Source organism: Mus pahari, chromosome 2 (assembly GCF_900095145.1).
Source record: "Mus pahari chromosome 2, PAHARI_EIJ_v1.1, whole genome shotgun sequence".
Classification (NCBI taxonomy): domain Eukaryota; kingdom Metazoa; phylum Chordata; class Mammalia; order Rodentia; family Muridae; genus Mus; species Mus pahari.
Window position 1 is genome coordinate 85,285,338 of NC_034591.1, and position 18,887 is coordinate 85,304,224.

At 38.7% G+C, this 18,887-nt stretch overlaps 1 protein-coding gene across 2 annotated transcripts in view; it reads right to left on the reverse strand.

Annotated features, from left to right (window-relative positions):
* Il12rb2 (interleukin 12 receptor subunit beta 2) overlaps positions 1–18,887 on the reverse strand; it is a 92,453-nt gene that overhangs the window by 68,376 nt on the left and 5,190 nt on the right. The window contains exons 2-3 of one of the 2 annotated variants that reach the window (XM_021191031.2): positions 2,873–2,982; positions 1,494–1,820 (exon numbers count right to left, since the gene is read on the reverse strand). In XM_021191031.2, the coding sequence (XP_021046690.1) occupies positions 1,494–1,820; positions 2,873–2,948 (403 nt within the window). In that variant the 5' untranslated portion in view covers positions 2,949–2,982. Of the gene's footprint in view, positions 1–1,493; positions 1,821–2,872; positions 2,983–18,887 lie in introns of those variants that run through there. The other variant, XM_021191032.2, reaches the window with a different exon arrangement.

Here is an 18,887-nt window from a genome sequence, read left to right on the forward strand (position 1 = left end):
AAGCCCCATGCTAGGTATGTTATATGCAGTTCTCAGCCAGAACACTCCATAAAGTAGGTAAGATTATTTTTCAAGTTATCAAAGAAGAAACCAAGACAGGAAAACTATTTGGCCCCAAGTACAAAACTCTGAAGGGCAGAATCTGGTAGAGATGTGGCTGGCAAGCAATAATTCTACCATATTTTTTTGGAAGACAAATATCTCTTACTTCAGGTAGACCCACAATGCCAGATGAATGCCAACTTATTAGAAAACTTTAAGTCAGGCATGGTGGTACCCACCTCTAATTCTCTCACTCATCATGCAAACATGGGAGGGTTATGAATTCAAGATATCCTAAGCTATGTAGTTTGTCCCTGTCTCAACAAAAAAATAACAAAGAAACAAAGAAACAAACAAGTAAAAAAAATCTCTACTAATGTAAAGACACTGTCTTTATGTCCACCCACATGAAATGGCCTGCCAAGATATTGTATTACTTGGAGTACAGGTATAGATGATTTCTTATTATACAGATGTTTACATATTCCTAGCTGTCAAAATAAAGGTATACAAACAAGGTGCCTATTTTTAAACAATGTATTTTTAAATTGCATATAGTTGTTTTGCCTGCGTGTGTATTAAGACCATTTGCATGTCTGGTGCCTATAGAGTGCAGAAAATAGTGTTGGAGTTAACAAATGGTTGTGAACTTCCATGTGGACTTGAATCCAGGTGTATGCATGAACAGAATTAATGGCAGGTTTTGAGAAAATGTTCAGTTGCCCAGCCACTTTACTACAGAACTGAGACTGTCATGCAGGTGATTCTGTAACTGATAGAAATCTCTCTCTCTCTCTCTCTCTCTCTCTCTCTCTCTCTCTCTCTCTCTCTCTCTCTCTCTCTCTCTCTCTCTCTCTCTCTCTCTCTCTCTCTCTCTCTCTCTCTCTCTCTCTCTCCCTCTCTCTGTCTTTCTTGCTATCACCCAGCACACATACATACACAGTAGTGTTCATTGTGTGGCCTTGGACAAGTTAACATTTCAGCATTTAACTTCATCTATTGCATGGTTATAGCAGTATATAGCTCTCATGGTTCTACTTAATAAGATAATAAATTATTCCTTTTGCTAAATAATAACCACTTTATTTTAAACATTTATTTAGGCATATAAATCTAAATCTCTCAGCAGCTACCTGGAGGAACCCACCATGCAAGCCAGTAGCACTAGTCGGCCACCAATGAGAGGAGAGTAAAATCCTAATTCTGTTGATTTCTGGACTTTTCACACTGAGATTCTCATGCTGCTCTCATAACAAAATAAGGAATGTCATAGAACAAAGAAATCTGTCTGGTGTTTGGGTTTCTATTTACTTTGTGACAATCATACAGAACACAGAGACAGAGACAGAGACACAGACACAGACACAGACACAGACACAGACACAGACACAGACACGGACACACACAGACACACAGAGCCACTTCCTAAGAGTTCAGAAAGGAATGCTCACCACCAACTGAGATCTCAACCCCACATACTGGGACTGGTAGCGTCTTTTGAGAGCTGCTACAGTTTAGCTTGCAGACAAACAAGGTCATACCAAGGGACAGGTTGGTGACTTGAAAAGTGGAGGAGTGACCAGTGTGGTCATGGACTTTTTTGCCATGGAGATTTTCAACAAGGACATCATTGACAAACTTTAAGAGGATTAATTCATTAGAACTGGGATGATGTGAACAGCCTTGTTTGGGATTCAAGGAGCAGGAAATATTGGCAGCTGACCCAAGAGGAATCACAGGGGCAGGCTGGACAGTCACAGCACCAAGCTTGCACACATCTGCAGGAAGAGACAAACGCAAAACTCAGCTGGAAAGAAGACATCCATTTTGGAGGGAAAGTTTGTTCAACCCCCCCCCCCCCAGCAGGGTAAAATTAAAACTCATCAGATTATAGAACTACTAATAATGTACATTGCTCCAGCGGCATTGGTGATGCCGGAGAACAGAAGACAGCCACACCAAAGCGCATTTAAATTAATATATGTTCTTATTAAAACATCCATGCTATAATCATAATCACAAGAGGAAAGTAGGAAGAAAACAGCACTAAAATAACATTTTAGAATACAGTTCCAAATCTCTCTTGGGACTTTTCCAGATGTGAATTTCATACCAAACCACTTAAGGAGAGCTTCCCAGGACAAATCTCATGTTTACCATCACCTTTGTGATTTATAGTGCTTATTTTAATAAATATATTAAGAGAAAAGAAAGACAATTTTATGAGATTTTAGAAGCATATCTAGAAATATTTTCTTCTCTTAATATATCAGTTGTTATTATGTGTAACTAGTAACATCATTTTATAAGCAATATAAATACTCAAAGGCTCAGGAGTGTTTTGCATTGGCATGATGGATGAAAATCAAAAGCTAGGTGTAATTCTATAATCCAAGTACTTGGGAGGCTGAAATGGGGCTTGATGAATAAGGTTTTAATTTTATTTATTATTTATGTGTGTACACCTGTGACACAGAACTTGTGTGGATGTTAGAGTATGTGGGTTTACAAAATCAAATTCAAGTGGTTAGACTTGTATGGCAAGTGCCTTTACCTGCTAGGCATCTTCTGGTTCTAAAATGCACCTTAATATAAAACATGCATCCATTATGCTTCATATTTCTTAGGCAGTTCCTTATGAGTAAATGCATGATTATGTATTTGTATTAATTATCAAACTAAATAAGCTAAAACTATAGAGCCAGATTTATCCATTCAATGGTAAAAGACTGATTACAAAATCCACTTAGAACTCTTTCCACAATGTGTGATATTTTTGTACCTGAGAACTTAAACTGCAATTCCTTTCACAGACTAGTTTATATCTTACCTATATTTGCTTTAATCAACAGCCACATGAACAAAAAAAGAAGTGCCAATGAGCATTCTCTAATGGTGTGTGCCATGAGTCGTCAACTCCAGAATGCAACTCTTGTTCTCCTTGTAAAAGAAGACAAATTAATTCATGTTAAGCACATTCAGAAACTAGCAGAACCACAACCTTCCAGAACAACCCAAGCACTATTGATTCCTCCTATTGTTAAGACCATAAAACTAGGAAACTGAAGCATCATCACCACTTTCTGCCTCCCATCTCAGTGAACCATCTTGGGGATGAGCAAAAGCGAAGAATGGGCTGGGTATCTCATTGTGTTCAGGCTGCTGAGGCTTGGCACAGAATGGCAGGATGAGAGTCTGAAAAGAAAGCCTGGAAGGTGCAGCTCAGTTTCAGTGGAGACCCCAACATTTTGAAGATGCTAGTACCATGGAGTGATGACAAAGGTAGCAGGATCTGGGTAATGAAGTCAGATTGAGACACCTTTTGTGCTGTGACAAAATGGACCAGAAAACTGTAAGTCATAGTAAAATGCGCTTTACACTGTTGGATTTTGGTTTTGCTTTGATCTGATTGTGACTGTGCCCTGATTTACCCTTCTTGGAATAAGATAATATTAAACTTACATTTGATTTTGCAGAAAAACCACTATTAAGAGACTTTGGAATTTCAGAGAGACTTTAGGTATTTTAAAAAGACTTAAGGTTTAAGTGTTTGAATTGACAAAGACTGTGAGATTTTAAAAACTTTTACATTGTAATGTGAATAATGAGATAATAGGGATGAGCAGGAAGGAGAAGGTTATGGTTTAATAGTAAAGTGCCTATGAGGTTGACTGGGGTCAATTGTTCTGATTGCTTTTATGCCTGTTTGATAAAGGATAGAGGCATTTGGAGAGTCTCTTAACTGAACCGAGGAAATGTTCCTATTATACAGCTCATGTTGGTGAGGATGTGGGGGAAAGGCGAACACATATTCATTGCTAGTGGGAGTGCAAACTTGCACAGTCATAATTCCTCATGAAGCTAGGAAAAGATCTACCTCAATATTTAGTATAGACTAAGCTTGGACATGCACCCAAAGAACCCTAATCCTACTACAGAGTCACTTGCCATGCATGTGCTCTATTCATAGTAGCCTGAAAGGAAAATGGCCTAGATGTCCATCAACAGAAGTATGGATAAAGACATGTGGTCCATGTACATAATGGAATTATTATTCAGGTGCTAAAAAATGAAATTATGAATTTCACAGGTTAATGGATGGAGTAAGAAGAGTTCATCTAGGAATCCCCAGTGCACCTCATTTTCCCATCCTTCATCAGACCTGTGGATCCTGAACCATACATGTTAGATTCCCTTCCCCCAACCATCTTCCCTGGCCACTGAGTCCTCTGGAGCACCCCAAGCTGCCCTGAGCAGTCTGCATATTCTTGACAGACTTCCATTCCCCCACTACCTCTTGACCCACCTCTATAAGACCTGCTGATCAGGAACCATACAGTCCAAGGATACCCAGAAGAGACCTGCCACACTAGGACCATTAAGGTTAAATACCCCTCCCCCCGCATACCTACTACAACAGGAAAATTCAGAGACCAAAGTCATACAAATGGCTAATGACCCTCAAGAGAACACAATAAATAAAAGCCAATGCAATATGGTACACTTAGACCACACTTATCCTACTACAGCAAGCCCTGGATATTCAAACACAGCACAAGCACAAGAAAATAACCTTACTTATAGATATAACAGAGACCTTTAAAGACAAAATGAATAAATCCCTTAAAGAATTGCAATTAAACAGTGAATTAATTGCTGGTGAAGGAAATAAGTAAAACTGTGCAAGACCTGAAAGTAGAAATAAAAGCAATAAAGAGAACACAAGCTGTGGGAATCCCGGAGACGGGAGAATTAGGGAAGAAAACAGATGCAAGCATTACCAATAGAATATAGGTGATGGAAGACAGAATCTTACATATTGAAGATACAATAGAAGATATTGACACATCAGTCAAAGAAAATGTTAAATCTGAAAAGTTCCTGACACAAAACATCTAGGAAATCTGAGATACCATTAAAAGACTTAACCTAAGAATAATAAGAACAGAAGATGTTTAAAAGTCTCAGCTCCAAGGCTCAGAACATATTTTCAACAAAATTATGGAAGAAAACTTTCCCAACCCAAGCAAAAAAGATGCCTATAAACATACAAGAAGCTTATAGAACACCAATTAGACTGGACCAAAAAACCCAAAAAATTCCCCTGCCATACAATAATCAAAACACAAAATTTATAGGACAAAGAAGAATAATAAAAGGGGAAAGGGGGGAAAGAGGGAAAGGGGGAAAGGGGAAAAGGCCAGGTGATATATAAAGGCATATCAGAATTATACCCAACTTCTCAACATAGACTCTAAAGGTGAGAAGAGCCTGGACAGATAGATATCTTGCCACCTCTTAAGAAACTACAGATGTCGTGGCACACGCCTTTAATTCCAGCACTCAGGAGGCAGAGGTAGGAGGATTTCTGAGTTCAAGGCCAGCCTGGTCTACAAAGTGAGTTCCAGGACAGCCAGGGTTATACAGAGAAACTCTTGTCTTGAAAAAAAAAAAAAAAAAAAAAAGAAGAAACTACAGATGCCAACCTAGACTACTATACCCAGCAAAACTCTCAGTCACCATGGATGGAGAAAACAAGATATTTCAAGACAAATAAATCCAAATTCAAACAATATCTATCCACACATTCAGCCCTACAGAAAATGCTAGAAGGAAAACTCCAATCCAAGAATGATAACTGCATCCAAGGAATCAAAGGAAAGAAGTAATTCCATATCAATAAAAACAAGAGAAGCGCGCGCGCGCGCACGCACACACACACACACACACACACACACACACACACACACACACACACACACNCACACACACACACACACACACACACACACACACACACACACACACACACACCACTAACATTACAACATTGGGAATTAGCAATTATTGGTCATTAATCTCTCTAAAAATCAATGGACCCAATTCCCCAATAAAAAGACACAGGTTAACAGAATGGATGTGAAAACAGGATCCATTATTCTATTGCATAGAAGAAACACACCTCAGCAATAAAGATAAACATTACCTCAGAGTAAAGGGCTCGAAAAAAGTTTTCCAAGCAAAAAAAAAAAAAAAAAGCAAGCTGTAATAGCCATTCTAATATTTAATAAAATAGACTTTCAACCAAATTTAATCAAAAGAGACATGGACACCATACTCATCAAAGGAGAAATCTGTCAAGATGATATCTCAATTCTGAATAGCTATGGCCCAAACAGAAGGGTACCTGAATTTGTAGACGAAACATTGCTAAACATTGTTAAAGCTCAAATCACACATTGAAGCTTACAGTGACCCCATTCTCACCAACTAAAAGGTCATCCAGGTGAAAACTAAACAGAGAAATAATGAAACTAATAGACATTATGAATCAAATGGACCTAACAGACATCTATAGAATATTTCACCCAAACACAAAAAAATATACCTTCTCAGCACCCCATGGATCATTGTCCAAAACTGACCATATAGTAGGTCACAAAGCAAATTCCAACAGATATAAGAAATAAAAAAAATGTAAAACAACAAAAAAGAATATTTGGTTTATAATTGCCTGAAACTGTTCCTTTTTAAGATACAGCTAATTCTCAAAATTTGCAATTATTTATGTAAACACAACTTAATTTAAGAGAACATATATTTCCTTACTTTATAGGACATTTAAGAGCTCATACTGGATTGCCTGGGATGAGAGCAATGCCATAGCAGACTTGTTTAACAGGTAGGTTATAGTTCTTACACAGAATCAATTAGCTAAACAATCTCATTCTTTACATCATCAAAATAGTAATAGCTTGTGACAACAATTTGGTATTTTTAGAGAATGTGCACCTCAAATTGTAAAGACTTGTCTTCAGTGTCCTCAATTTCTACCTGTACCACATAATGGTGTTAATCCTTGAGGACTCATACCTAGTCAATTATCACAAATAGACTCATATTTCTGATTTTGGAAAATTAAAATATGTGCATGTGACTATTGATACCTTCTCACGCTTTCTTGTTGCAGCTTTAACAGGAGAAGCAAAAATGTAATTACTCAGTGCCTATGTTATTTCTTTGTGCTGGATGTTCCAAATCAGATTAAAACAGATAATGGAACTGACTATTGCAATTGAACATTTGAGACATTCTGTTGACAATTTAATATTACCCATACTACTGGGATTCCTTATTTTTCCATATTCCTTTATTTTTATTTTATTTTTTTATTATTATTTTCTTTATTTACATTTCAAATGCTATCCTGAAAGTTCCCTATACACCCCCCCCCCAGCCCCTGCTCCCCTACCCACCCACTCCCACTACTTGGCCCAGGCCTTCCCTTGTGCTGGGACATAAAAAGTTTGCAAGACCAAGGGGCCTCTATTCACTGGGATTCCTTATAATCCTCAAGGACAAGGTATTGTTAAGTGGGCCCATGGAACTTTAAAACAATATCTTCATAAAATAAAAAAAGGGGGAATTATATCCCTGTATACTACAAAACTATTTAAATCATGCTCTTTTTAAATTTTAAATTTGGATGTTCATGGGCAAACAGCTATTGAGCATTTTTGGCATCCTCACACTTGGACTACATATGCTTTAATGAAATGGAAGGATTCTATTATAAGCCAATGGCATGGACCCGACTCTGTACTCATATGGGGACAAGGTCATGTTTGCATTTTTTACAGGAGGAAAATGGAGCACAGTGGCTGCCAGAAAGGCTGGTGCAACAAATGAAACAGTGCCACCTTCCTGCTGAGTCCCTTACTGAGGATGATGATGGTTCCTATATGCACAGAAGTCTACTGAGCTTATGTTCCGGATCCCCCAGTGATACATCTAGCAGTGTGTTCCAGAGCAGAGATTCTTGTGACTAGTAACAATACTCGACTTCTTCAATCTCCTTGGACAAAGGAGTCAACTAATAATAAGACCATGACTTTCAATGTATTTGAAAGTGATGGGCTTCCTGTTTGCTTTGTAAAGAATAGTATGAGGGCTGGTGAGATGGCTCAGTGGGTAAGAGCACCCGACTGCTCTTCCGAAGGTCCGGAGTTCAAATCCCAGCAACCACATGGTGGCTCACAACCATCCATAACAAGATCTCGACGCCCTCTTCTGGAGTGTCTGAAGACAGCTACAGTGTACTTACATATAATAAATAAATAAATCTTAAAAAATAAAGAATAGTATGCTAGGTGTATTTCCATGTTCACTCAATTTTGGAAGAGAAATGTTTCACAAACTGTAAGTCAAAGCAAAGAGATGGGTATCCCTAAATATTTTGAGGGATCTGCCTCTGATCCTCATGAGGTACAACCTTGATGGTCTGAACCTGCAGAGAATGTGGACCTGGCATCTAACAAAACTGTTAGATGGAAAGAATGTTATAACCCCAATGTGGTTTAATGTTTCCAATAGTATGTGAGTTATTAATTGGGCTGGGAATTAGTCAAACATTGGACAAAAGAAGATGTCCATAGGTCTTTGGCAGTCTGAGTCAGGTTACTGTCAATGGCATATTTGGAAGTTAGCTACAGTTCTCTATGAAGTTACATTAGAAATAGACAAAATTGGAACAAGGTCTGTATTTAAAACATGTGTTAGTGCATGTGTTAAAGCTCTTAATCTTTTATTGGTCATGTAAAAATTACTTTTGTTTGTCTGTGGTATTTAGTGTAAATTATATTTATTATGCACTTTCTAATTGGATTAATGTATTGAAATCTGGCATGTCTGTTATGGTAGTCTATCAACCAGCTTTTGCTTTATTGCCTGTGACTATAACAGGACCTTGGTATTCGAAAAAAGACTCTAAATATTGGAAGAAGTGAGTCAAGATTTAAGATGAAGCAAGAGGATAGTGGGGTTGATTATTGCTGGTATAACAGCTTTGATTACATTAATAGCCAGTGCTTCTGCAATTGCTTTGATACAAGAAGCTAAAACAGTCACATTTGTTAATCATTTAGCAAAAAAAAAAATAATTACTAGTGTTCTGAATGTTCAAAAGGATTTGGATAGGCATTTGGAACAAAGAATTGATGCTCTTTATAATACTATTTAAATTATTGGAGAGGAGGTTCAGAGTTTAAGAGTAAGAAGCCATCTTGAATCTCACACTAAATACCAATGGATTTGTGTCACTTCTAAAGTTTATAATGACTGTCACTATAACTGGGAGAAAATTCAAAGACACTTGCAGGGTATTTGGCATAATTCTAACCCTCACTGGATATTTTAACTTTGCGTAAAGAGATCATGAATTTAAATAATGCTGCTCCACTGAGTTTTGATACTGTGGATTCTGCTGATAAAATTATTTATGGCTTAAGCTCAGTATTTCTATCTTGGTGAAGCTTCAAGAGTGGCTTATATAGTTTGATCATCTTGACTCTTCTTGTCTTGGGAATACTTTTATTCTTGCCCATTTTGATAAAACAATTGATGTCTTTAACAACATCAATATGTTGGTGGCCAAAATACATGGCTTGAAACTTAAAGTGGATCCCCAAACAAAGACAGTAGTTTAACAGGCTGGTAGTCAGTGACAGTAAGGTTCTGCACAGAGCCTTACTAACTTAAGACATAAGTGCATTACCTTGAATAATGCATTTTCAGTTACAGACAGGGAAGACATTCTTGTCAGAACAACTTAAGACAGATGAAGTCTTGTTTATAAAATAAAAAAAAGGAGAGATAGAGAGACCCTTTGGTGCCACTTCTAGAAAATGAGCAAAAGTAACCCTGTAGGTGGAACAACAATATGAACTAACCAGTACCCCCTGAGCTTGTGTCTCTAGCTGCATATGTAGCAGAAGATGGCCTAATCGGCCATCANTGGGAAGAGAGGCCCCTTGGTCTTGTAAACTTTATATGACCCAGCACAAGGGAAGGCCTGGGCCAAGTAGTGGGAGTGGGTGGGTAGGGGATCAGGGGTGTGTGGGGGGGTATAGGGAACTTTCGGGATAGCATTTGAAATGTAAATAAAGAAAATAATAATAATAATAAAAAAAGAAAAAAGAAAAAAGAAAATGAGCAAAAGTATTTGATAGTGGGCAAAGACAAGGAAGTAGACTCTAGAAGAATATAGCTGAGGAATGTATTTCTTGTATCTTGATCATCTTGTTAAGTCCCTGAATCAGTGACTATGGGATCTTTGTTTGTTCCGTGACTTCTTTGTTTATGCCTTAGAAATGACCCTATTCAGCCGGGAGGTGGTGGCACATGCCTTTAATCCCAGCACTTGGGAGGCAGAGGCAGAAGGATTTCTGAGTTCGAGGCCAGCCTGGTCTACAGAGTGAGCTCCAGGACAGTCAAGACTACACAGAGAAACCTTGTCTCGAAAAACTGAAAAAAAAAATGACCCTATTCTTTGCATGTACCTAGAATGATATAAAAACACACTAGAAAAAAATAAATTGATTCAGCATTTGCTGAAGTCATGCTATAATGTTTCTAATTGTCTTTTTTCCTTAATCCTTGCTCCCTTCCTCTAGACCATGTTGACTGACTGAGCTGGCTTGATTAGCAAAACTCATTCTATGAAGCTATAGTCACCATGATACCTAAACCACACAAAGACTCAACAAAGAAAGAGAATTTTAGATTAATTTTTTTTATGAATATTGATGCAAAAATACTCAATAAGGTACTCTCAAACTGAATCCAGAATCAAATAAAAAACATCATCTACCATGATCAAGTAGGCTTCATACCAGGGATGTAGGTATGGTTCATTATAAGAAAATCCATCAGTGTAATCCACCATATAAACTAACTGAAAAGCCGGGTGTGGTGGCGCATGCCTTTAATCCTAGCACTTGGGAGGCAGAGGCAGGCAGATTTCTGAGTTTGAGGCCAGCCTGGTCTACAAAGTGAGTTCCAGGACAGCCAGGGCTATATAGAGAAACCCTGTCTCGAAAAACAAAGCAAAACAAAAGAAAAAAATAAACTAACTGAAAGAAAAATAATCACATGATCATCTTGTTAGATGTTAAAAAAGCCTTTGACAAAATACAACACCCCTTCATGTTAAAAGTCTTAGAAAGAGCAGTTATACAAGGCACATACTTAAACATAATAAAATCAATGTTCTGCAAGCCAATAGTCAGTATCAAACTAAATGGAGAGAAACTTAAAAAGCAATTCTACTAAAATTGGGGAAAAAACAAGGCTATCCACTCTCTCCCTATCTACTCAATGTAGTACTAGAAGTTCTAGTCAGAGAAATAAGAAAACTAAAGGAGATGAGGGGATAAAAATTGAAAAAGAAGTCCAAGTATCATTATTTGCAGATGATATGATAGTATATGTAAGCGAGCTCCCAAATTCTACCAGAGAACTCCTATAATTGATAAACACCTTCAGCAAAATGGCTAGATACACAATTAGCTAAAAGAAAAAAAATTAGTAGTCCTCCTTTATACATATGATAAATTGGCTGAGAAAGAAATTAGGGAAGTAACACCTTTCATAATAGCCACAAATAATATAAAATATCTTGGTGTGACTCTAACCAGCAAGTGAAGGACCTATATGACAAGAACTTCAAGTTGTTGAAGAAAGAAATTGAGGAAGGTACCAGAAGATGGAAAAAAATCTCCCATATTCATGGATCAGTAGGATTAACATAGTGAAAATGGCCAACTTACTAAAAGCAATTTACAGATTCAATATAATTCCCATCAAAATTCCAACAAAATTCTTTTCAGACCTTGACAGAGCAATTCTCAATTACATATGGAAAAAAAATATCCCAGGATAGCTAAAACAATAAAAGAACTTGTGGAGGTATCAACACCCCTGACCTCAAGCAATGGTAATAAAGACTGCATGGTGTTGGTATAGGAACAGACAAGTTGATCAATGAAATTAAATGGAAGACCCTATGTAACTTTAAGCTTTTTCTTTTTTTTTTAAATTTATTTATTATTATTTTCTTTATTTACATTTCAAATGCTATCCTGAAAGTTCCCTATACCCCACCCCCGCCCCTGCTCCCCTACCCACCCACTCCCACTACTTGGCCCTGGCCTTCCCCTGTGCTGGGTCATATAAAGTTTGCAAGACCAAGGGGCCTCTCTTCCCAATGATGGTCGAGTAGGCCATCTTCTGCTACATATGCAGCTAGAGACATGAGCTCAGGGGGTACTGGTTAGTTCATATTGTTGTTCTACCTATAGGGTTACAGCCCCCTTTAGCTCCTTGGTCAAACCCTTACTTTTAATGATGGTTCTTAAATGCTTTAACCTCCCTTTTAGTCCATTACCCACTAGAGGTAGTGGAAAAGAAAGGATGGTGGGGGGAGTGGAAAGGTTTAAAAAGGTTCTTGGGAGCAACTCCTGTCTGTTGTCTGGAAATTAGCAGTTCCCAGGTTAGTGGCAGTGGCGGCTCGATCCACTTGCGAACACGTCACAGAAACATGAGCAGTCCAGTTCAGTAGAGTCAGTAGAGTTGGGTTAGCAATAGCGGTGACATGACCTAGCAGAGACAGCCAGGCTGAGGCTTGGCTAGACCAACAGGAACACCAGGAGATGTTCTCTGCTGTGCTTCTCTCACTGAAGTGAAGATCAGCAATGATGAAAACCCATAAGTGTTGCACAGCTAGGTGTACCAGCAAGCCAAGTGCTCTCTCTCTCACTCAGTTGAGTCCTATTTATACCCTCCAAACATCACCTGTCCGACATATGCCTCAGCCCTGGTCTTGCCTCAGCATTTGAATCCAATCAGCTGAAGTCCATGGGACTGGCAAGAAACTCCAATACACAACCAGAAGTTTTTTTGGTGTATTTCTCTCTATGGAGTCCTGACAAATGCAGGTGTAAGGTAGACCTGTATAGGCATGTTGTTAGCAAAGAATCCTTTCACATGCTTGCTCTAGCAGAACATCTCTCCTGTATTTGCTTCAGTGAAACGCTCCTCATGAGTCTGCTTTCACACCTGTGTCCACTCTAGCAAAACACCATTGAACATAACTGACTTTCCAAAGAACCTTTAAGTTTCCACTTCAATCCTGAAATAAACCCACACATCTATACTTGATTTTTAACAAAGAAGGTAAAACCATATAATAGAAAAAAGAAAGCTCTTCAACAGTTCTAGTCTAACTGGATGCCTGCATACAGAAGAATTAAAATAGACTCATATCCATCACCCTGCACAAAATTCAAGTCCAAGTGGATCAAAGACCTCAACATAAAACCAGATATATTAATTCTAATAGAACAGAAAGTGGGAAATATTGTTGAACTCATTGGTACAACAAACAACTTCCTAAACAGAGCACCAGTGACTCAGGCTTTAAGATAAACAATTGATAAATAGGACCTCATGATACTGAAAAGCTTTTGTAAAGCAAAAGACACTGTCAATAGGACAAAACAGCAGCCTGCAGATTGGGAAAGAATCTTCACCAACCCTATATCTGACATAGGGCTAATGTCCAAAATTTATAAAGAACTCAAGAAATCAGATTCCCAACAACCCAAATAATCGAACTAAAAAGTGGGGTACAAAGCTAAACCAAGAATTCTCAAGTAAGGAATCTCAAATGACAAAGAAGCACTTAAAGAAATGTTCAAAGACCTTAGCCATCAGGGAAACACAAATCAAAACAACTCTGAGATTCCTTACACCAATCCGAAGGGCTAAGATCAAAAACTCAAGAAATAGCACATGCTGGCAAGGATGTGGAGCAAAGGGAACACTCTTCCACTGCTGTTGGGAGTGCAAACTTGTACAACCACTTTGGAAATCAATTTGGCAGTTTCTCAGAAAACTGGAAATAGTTCCACCTCAAGACCCAGCTGTATCACTCCTGGCCATATTTCCAAAGATACCCCATTCTACTACAGGGACACTTCCCCAACTATGTTCATAGCAGCTTTATTTGTAATAGTAAGAAACTGGAAACAACCTAGATGTCCCTCAACTGAAGAATGGATAAAGAAAATGTGGTACATCTACACAATGGAATACTATTTGGTTATTAAAAACAAAGACATCATAAATTTTGTAGACAAATGGAATCCTGAATAAGGGAACCCAGACTCAAAAGGACATGCATAGTATGTACTCATTTATACATGGATATTAGCTATAATATACAGGATACTCATGCTACATTCCGTAGACCCAAAGAAGCTAAACAAGAAGGAAGGCACTTGAATGAGGATGCTTGAATTTCATTTGAAAGGGGAAAGATAAAATAGTCATAGGAGGCAGATAGGGGGAGGGAACTCGGTGGGAAAGAGGATCAGGAGGGGAATACAAGTGCTCACAAGTTGTGGGGAAGAGCAGGAGAGATGGCCAGAAGACCACGAGAATGAATGGAAATCTGCAACTGGGGAGGTGGGGAGCATCTCGAGGACATCCCAGAGACCTGGGATAGGGGAATAAATGGGAGTGATCTTAGCTGAAACTCATAGCAGTGGGGATATGGAACATGAAGAGGCCACCTCCTGGAGCTGCACAGGAACTCCAGAAAAGCAATGGGGATTTTTTGGATATATATTACTTTGTTTGAGAATTAAAAAAAAAGTCTCTCTGGTCTTTTGCTCTTATGTTATGGTTTCTGATTTCATGTATTATGTTTTGTTTTGTTTTATATGTACGTGTTTCTTGTGCTTCCTCATTGTCTTTTTTCCATTTAAAAATTCTTTTTTTTTTTTAATTTGGCTGTTTGTTTATTGAACAGACAGAAAAGGAAGGCCCTGAACTAGAGGGATGGAAAGAGTGGGGAGGACCTGGGAGGAGATGAGGGAGGGGAAATTGTGATCAAAATATACTGTATACATTTTTAATTAAAAAAGAAAAAAATTGTCTGTAGATAAATAGGTGGTGCATCTTCTTGATTGATGATTAATGTAGGTGGTTCCAGGCCATTGGGGGCAATGCCACCCCAGGATGGTATAAAAAAAAACAGGCTAAGTGAGTCAAGGAAGGAGTCAGTAAGCAGTGCTCTTTCCCAACTTCTGCTTCAGCTCCTACCCTAAGTTCCCACCCTAACTTCCACTAATGCCAGACTATAATGCACACTTGTAAAATGAAGTAAATCTTTTCCTCCCCAAGTTGTTTTTGGCCATGGTGTTGTGTCACAGCAATAGGAGCCCTAACTGAGACAGCCTTCATTCTGTTTCTTAAACTGATGAGATTCTCACTGCTGTGCTTCCTGCGACAGGAGAGGCAGTGTCCTTACACAAAGCATAAGCAATTGAGACACAGCACACTTGGCAGGTCTTGCTAGAATATAATGTGTCACATAAAGATATGACCTGTAAGACAGTCTATATAATATATATAGATAGATGGTGACTTTAGGCTTCTATAACACACTGAAGTAAACATAAGCATTGATTTTTCCCTGAACACCAGGAGAAAGCGGTTCCATTTATGAGAAGTTCAAATCCTTTGACAACCTTCAAGTAAATGAGGTGTCTTCCAATAAAATGAAACCTCCTACAGGCTGTAAACATCCTTCACACAGTCACCTCTAAGGTCAATAGCAAAACTTCATTTCTGTCAGTAATCACAGGATGAAAGACTGTCCGTGACTCATCACTCCACAGCTTCCAGCCACTGAAAACCCTTGAGGTTTGGTCTGTTGCTAGGCACTGTAAAGCTAAGTTCTGCCTAACTGCCTACCAGTGAATATCTAGGTTTTTTTTGTGTAAACCTTGTTCCTTAATTTAAAACTATTGGTTAAATAAAAATGGCAACACCCAATTACTGGAGGAATCAGAGGTAGGCGGTTTTGGAGTTACCTGGTTGGGAGAAGAGAAGGCAAGGAGAGAGGAAGAAGGATGAGGGAGAGACAAGGAAGCCTTCATGAGGGGAGATGGATGATGAGCACATGGCCAGGAGAAACAGCAAGTCTCTGGGGTACCCCGCTGGGGAAATAGCCTGGTCAGCAGCCAGAAAAGTAGATTAGGAGTTACCACCCCAAGTAATTGTCAAAGCAAAAACAAACAAACAAACAAACAAAACAAAAAACAAAAAACAAAAAACCAAAAAGCCAAAAAAAACCCCAAAAAAACCCCCATAGTCTGAGTCTTCTTCATTCATAAGCTAGATGGGGGAAGTTTAAATTGGTTCAACTGCAGAAAATAATGTCTCAGAGGGAGGTCAGGGCAGGACCCCAGGTAGCACCATCCAGGGAGGCAGGAAAGCACAGAGCTATAGCATCCAGTCTCTGCTCAGTCACCCAGAGACAAGCACAGAGCAGGCAGCATCGCTGAAACTGCCCTCGAGCAGAATACGGAAAACAAACAAACAAACAAACAAACCCCAAACCCTAGTCTTACACTGATGCTAATTTCACCTAGATAGGAACACATTGCATGTCCACATTTGTTTTCCTCTGTAGCACTGTGATGTGTTGAAGGGAAAACGTGGTCTGGTGAGCAAATAAGGCTAGTATAATTTACTCTGCTGTGCGCTGCTATGTGTGAGAGCCCCATTTCCTTCTCCCATAGTTGGCATTAGTAATGTCCGCTCAAACAAAATTGTTATGAAGACTTAATGTGGTAGTGTCTCAGGCCCATGCCAACTCCTAGAACCAAGTAAGCTGTCCACTGAGGGCACTGTTTTGTTTCTCTCAGCGCTGGGTTGTGCTGCTTTCTGAATCACTGTCAGTGTACTGGAGTTGTTCATTTTTCTGAACAAGGGAAAATATTGTATGTTAGGTGTTGGAAAAAGGACTTTCAAATATTGGCAGGTAACTGTATGAGCTGCTTTCTGTCCCACTTCCTCCTCCTTCTTTGTAGGTGACATTTTTGTTCACTACAGAACTGTCAGTGTTGCTTCGGAATGTGCACTGGGCTTGTTGTATTACAAAGTCATGCTGTAAATTAACAGTACAGGAAAGGAAGCTCATTATAAGAAGTAAAAACAAAAAAACCCTCAAAGCACAATGTTCCAATGTTTAAAAGAATACAAACATTCCTGTATTATTTGCTTCTAAAAAAATTGAGACATGGTCTTATGTAACACAAGATTTTATCTATCTATCTATCTATCTATCTATCTATCTATCTATCTATCTATCTATCTATCTATCATCCCTCTATCTATCTATCTATCTATCTATCTATCTATCTATCTATCTATCTATCTATCTATCTATCTGTCTATCTATCTATCATCATCCTCACCCTCATCATCTATTTATCTATGTGCATGTGCACCTGTGCCATGGCAAGTGTGTGGAGGACAGAGAACTACGTGTGGAAGTCGGTTCTCTTCTCTCACTTTTTGGGTCTTAGGGATTGAACTCAGGTTGACATGCTTGTTGGCAAGTTCCTTAACCCGCTGAGCCATCTCATCAGTCCCAGTTTTGAACTTTTTTATCTTACCTCCCACTTCCAAGTGCTAGGAGTAAAGGTCTGAACCACTACTCCTAAGATCATACTCCTAAGATTTCCTAATAATCAAAATAATAGAACTTTTACAAGACTAATATTTAAATAGCTTAAGAAAAAAAGAAGGGGAAGACAATGAGAAATCTTAGCATGATAATATGTCAGTAAATTGTAATATCCAAATAATTAATGTAAATAATTAATAAATAATAAAAATATGCTCATACAAGGAGGGGGTTAGAAAGGAAAATCATGTCAAAAGTTTTTCCATAATAAAGATTAATAATTTTTTGTATAACATGTGTTCAGTTTCAAGATGTTTCCAGATTAAAATAATTTTTGCCAACATTAAAATGATCAAACTGGGGGTGTAGACATGATTCAGCAGTTAAGAGCACTGGCTGCTTATAGAGGACTCAGGTTTGATTCCCAACATCCACATGGTGGCTCTAGTTCCAGGGGAGCTGACACCCTTTTTTGGTCTCCACAGGCACAAGGCATGGAAATGATGCACAGACATACATGCAGGCAAAACATCCATACACAAAAAATCATAAAATAATAAAATCGGTCAACTCACAAGATGAAAAGAGAAATAACAGATATAACTATATTCATGCTGTATGATCTGCCTTCTACTCTTCCCAGTCCACCTCACATCTCCTGAATACACCATCCAAAAGCTTTGGACTTTCTAAAGGTATCTGATACTCGTCTTTAAACATTTGCAGATGCAGAGGTTGAGACCTTAATAGTGCAAAGTTTTCTCTAGTTGCTACTGAAAAAAAAAAAAGAAACCCTCTGGGTGATGAGAGCAGGGTCTTTCTATGACACGAACCAAGGTGATGAGAGCAGGGTCTTTCTATGACACGAACCAGAAATCACCATTCCCTGTGTTCTCTTTGCTTGAGTCTAAAAGGCTTACTTACAAACAGCAGGGCTTGGCTTTAGCATCTTGCTTCACCTCTGCTGTGACAGCAATAGGTTGGTGAAAATTTCCTGCTAGACACTGGTCCCAGCCTGTGCAGCCACATCCAAGTTTGCAATTTGTATGTGGTTCCTGTCTCTTACCAGGCAAAAGCTGGACTCCTGGGAGAATCATCTTTGTTGTGTTCTTGGTTGTCACAGAACTATTGCTTTAAAGAGCTGATCTGGCCTCCTTTCTCCTGCAGTAGTTACTGTTTGATACACTCTTTGAGCCTTTTGGGAAGAGTGTGTGGGCCTGCACTGTTTGAGGAAGGTAGTCTGTTACAAACGCATGATAGTTGACTTCTGGGATACCTCAATATTCGTTTAGATTCTCTGAGAATTTTTGATATGGTTTTACAAGCTTTAGTCAGGCTTTTTAGCTAAGTAAAATTGAGAGAGCTAGCCTTTCCCATTTTCTTTTGGAGTTAGTAGGCAGTTTCACTTCAGGATTTTCTCTTCCCACTAGAAGCTGAAGCCGAGTCAGCACTGGATCCCTGCTCACCTCACTGTGCATGTTTGCAGTTCTGTGGCTTGCCTTAGCTTTTACCCGAGGGTAGGAACTTT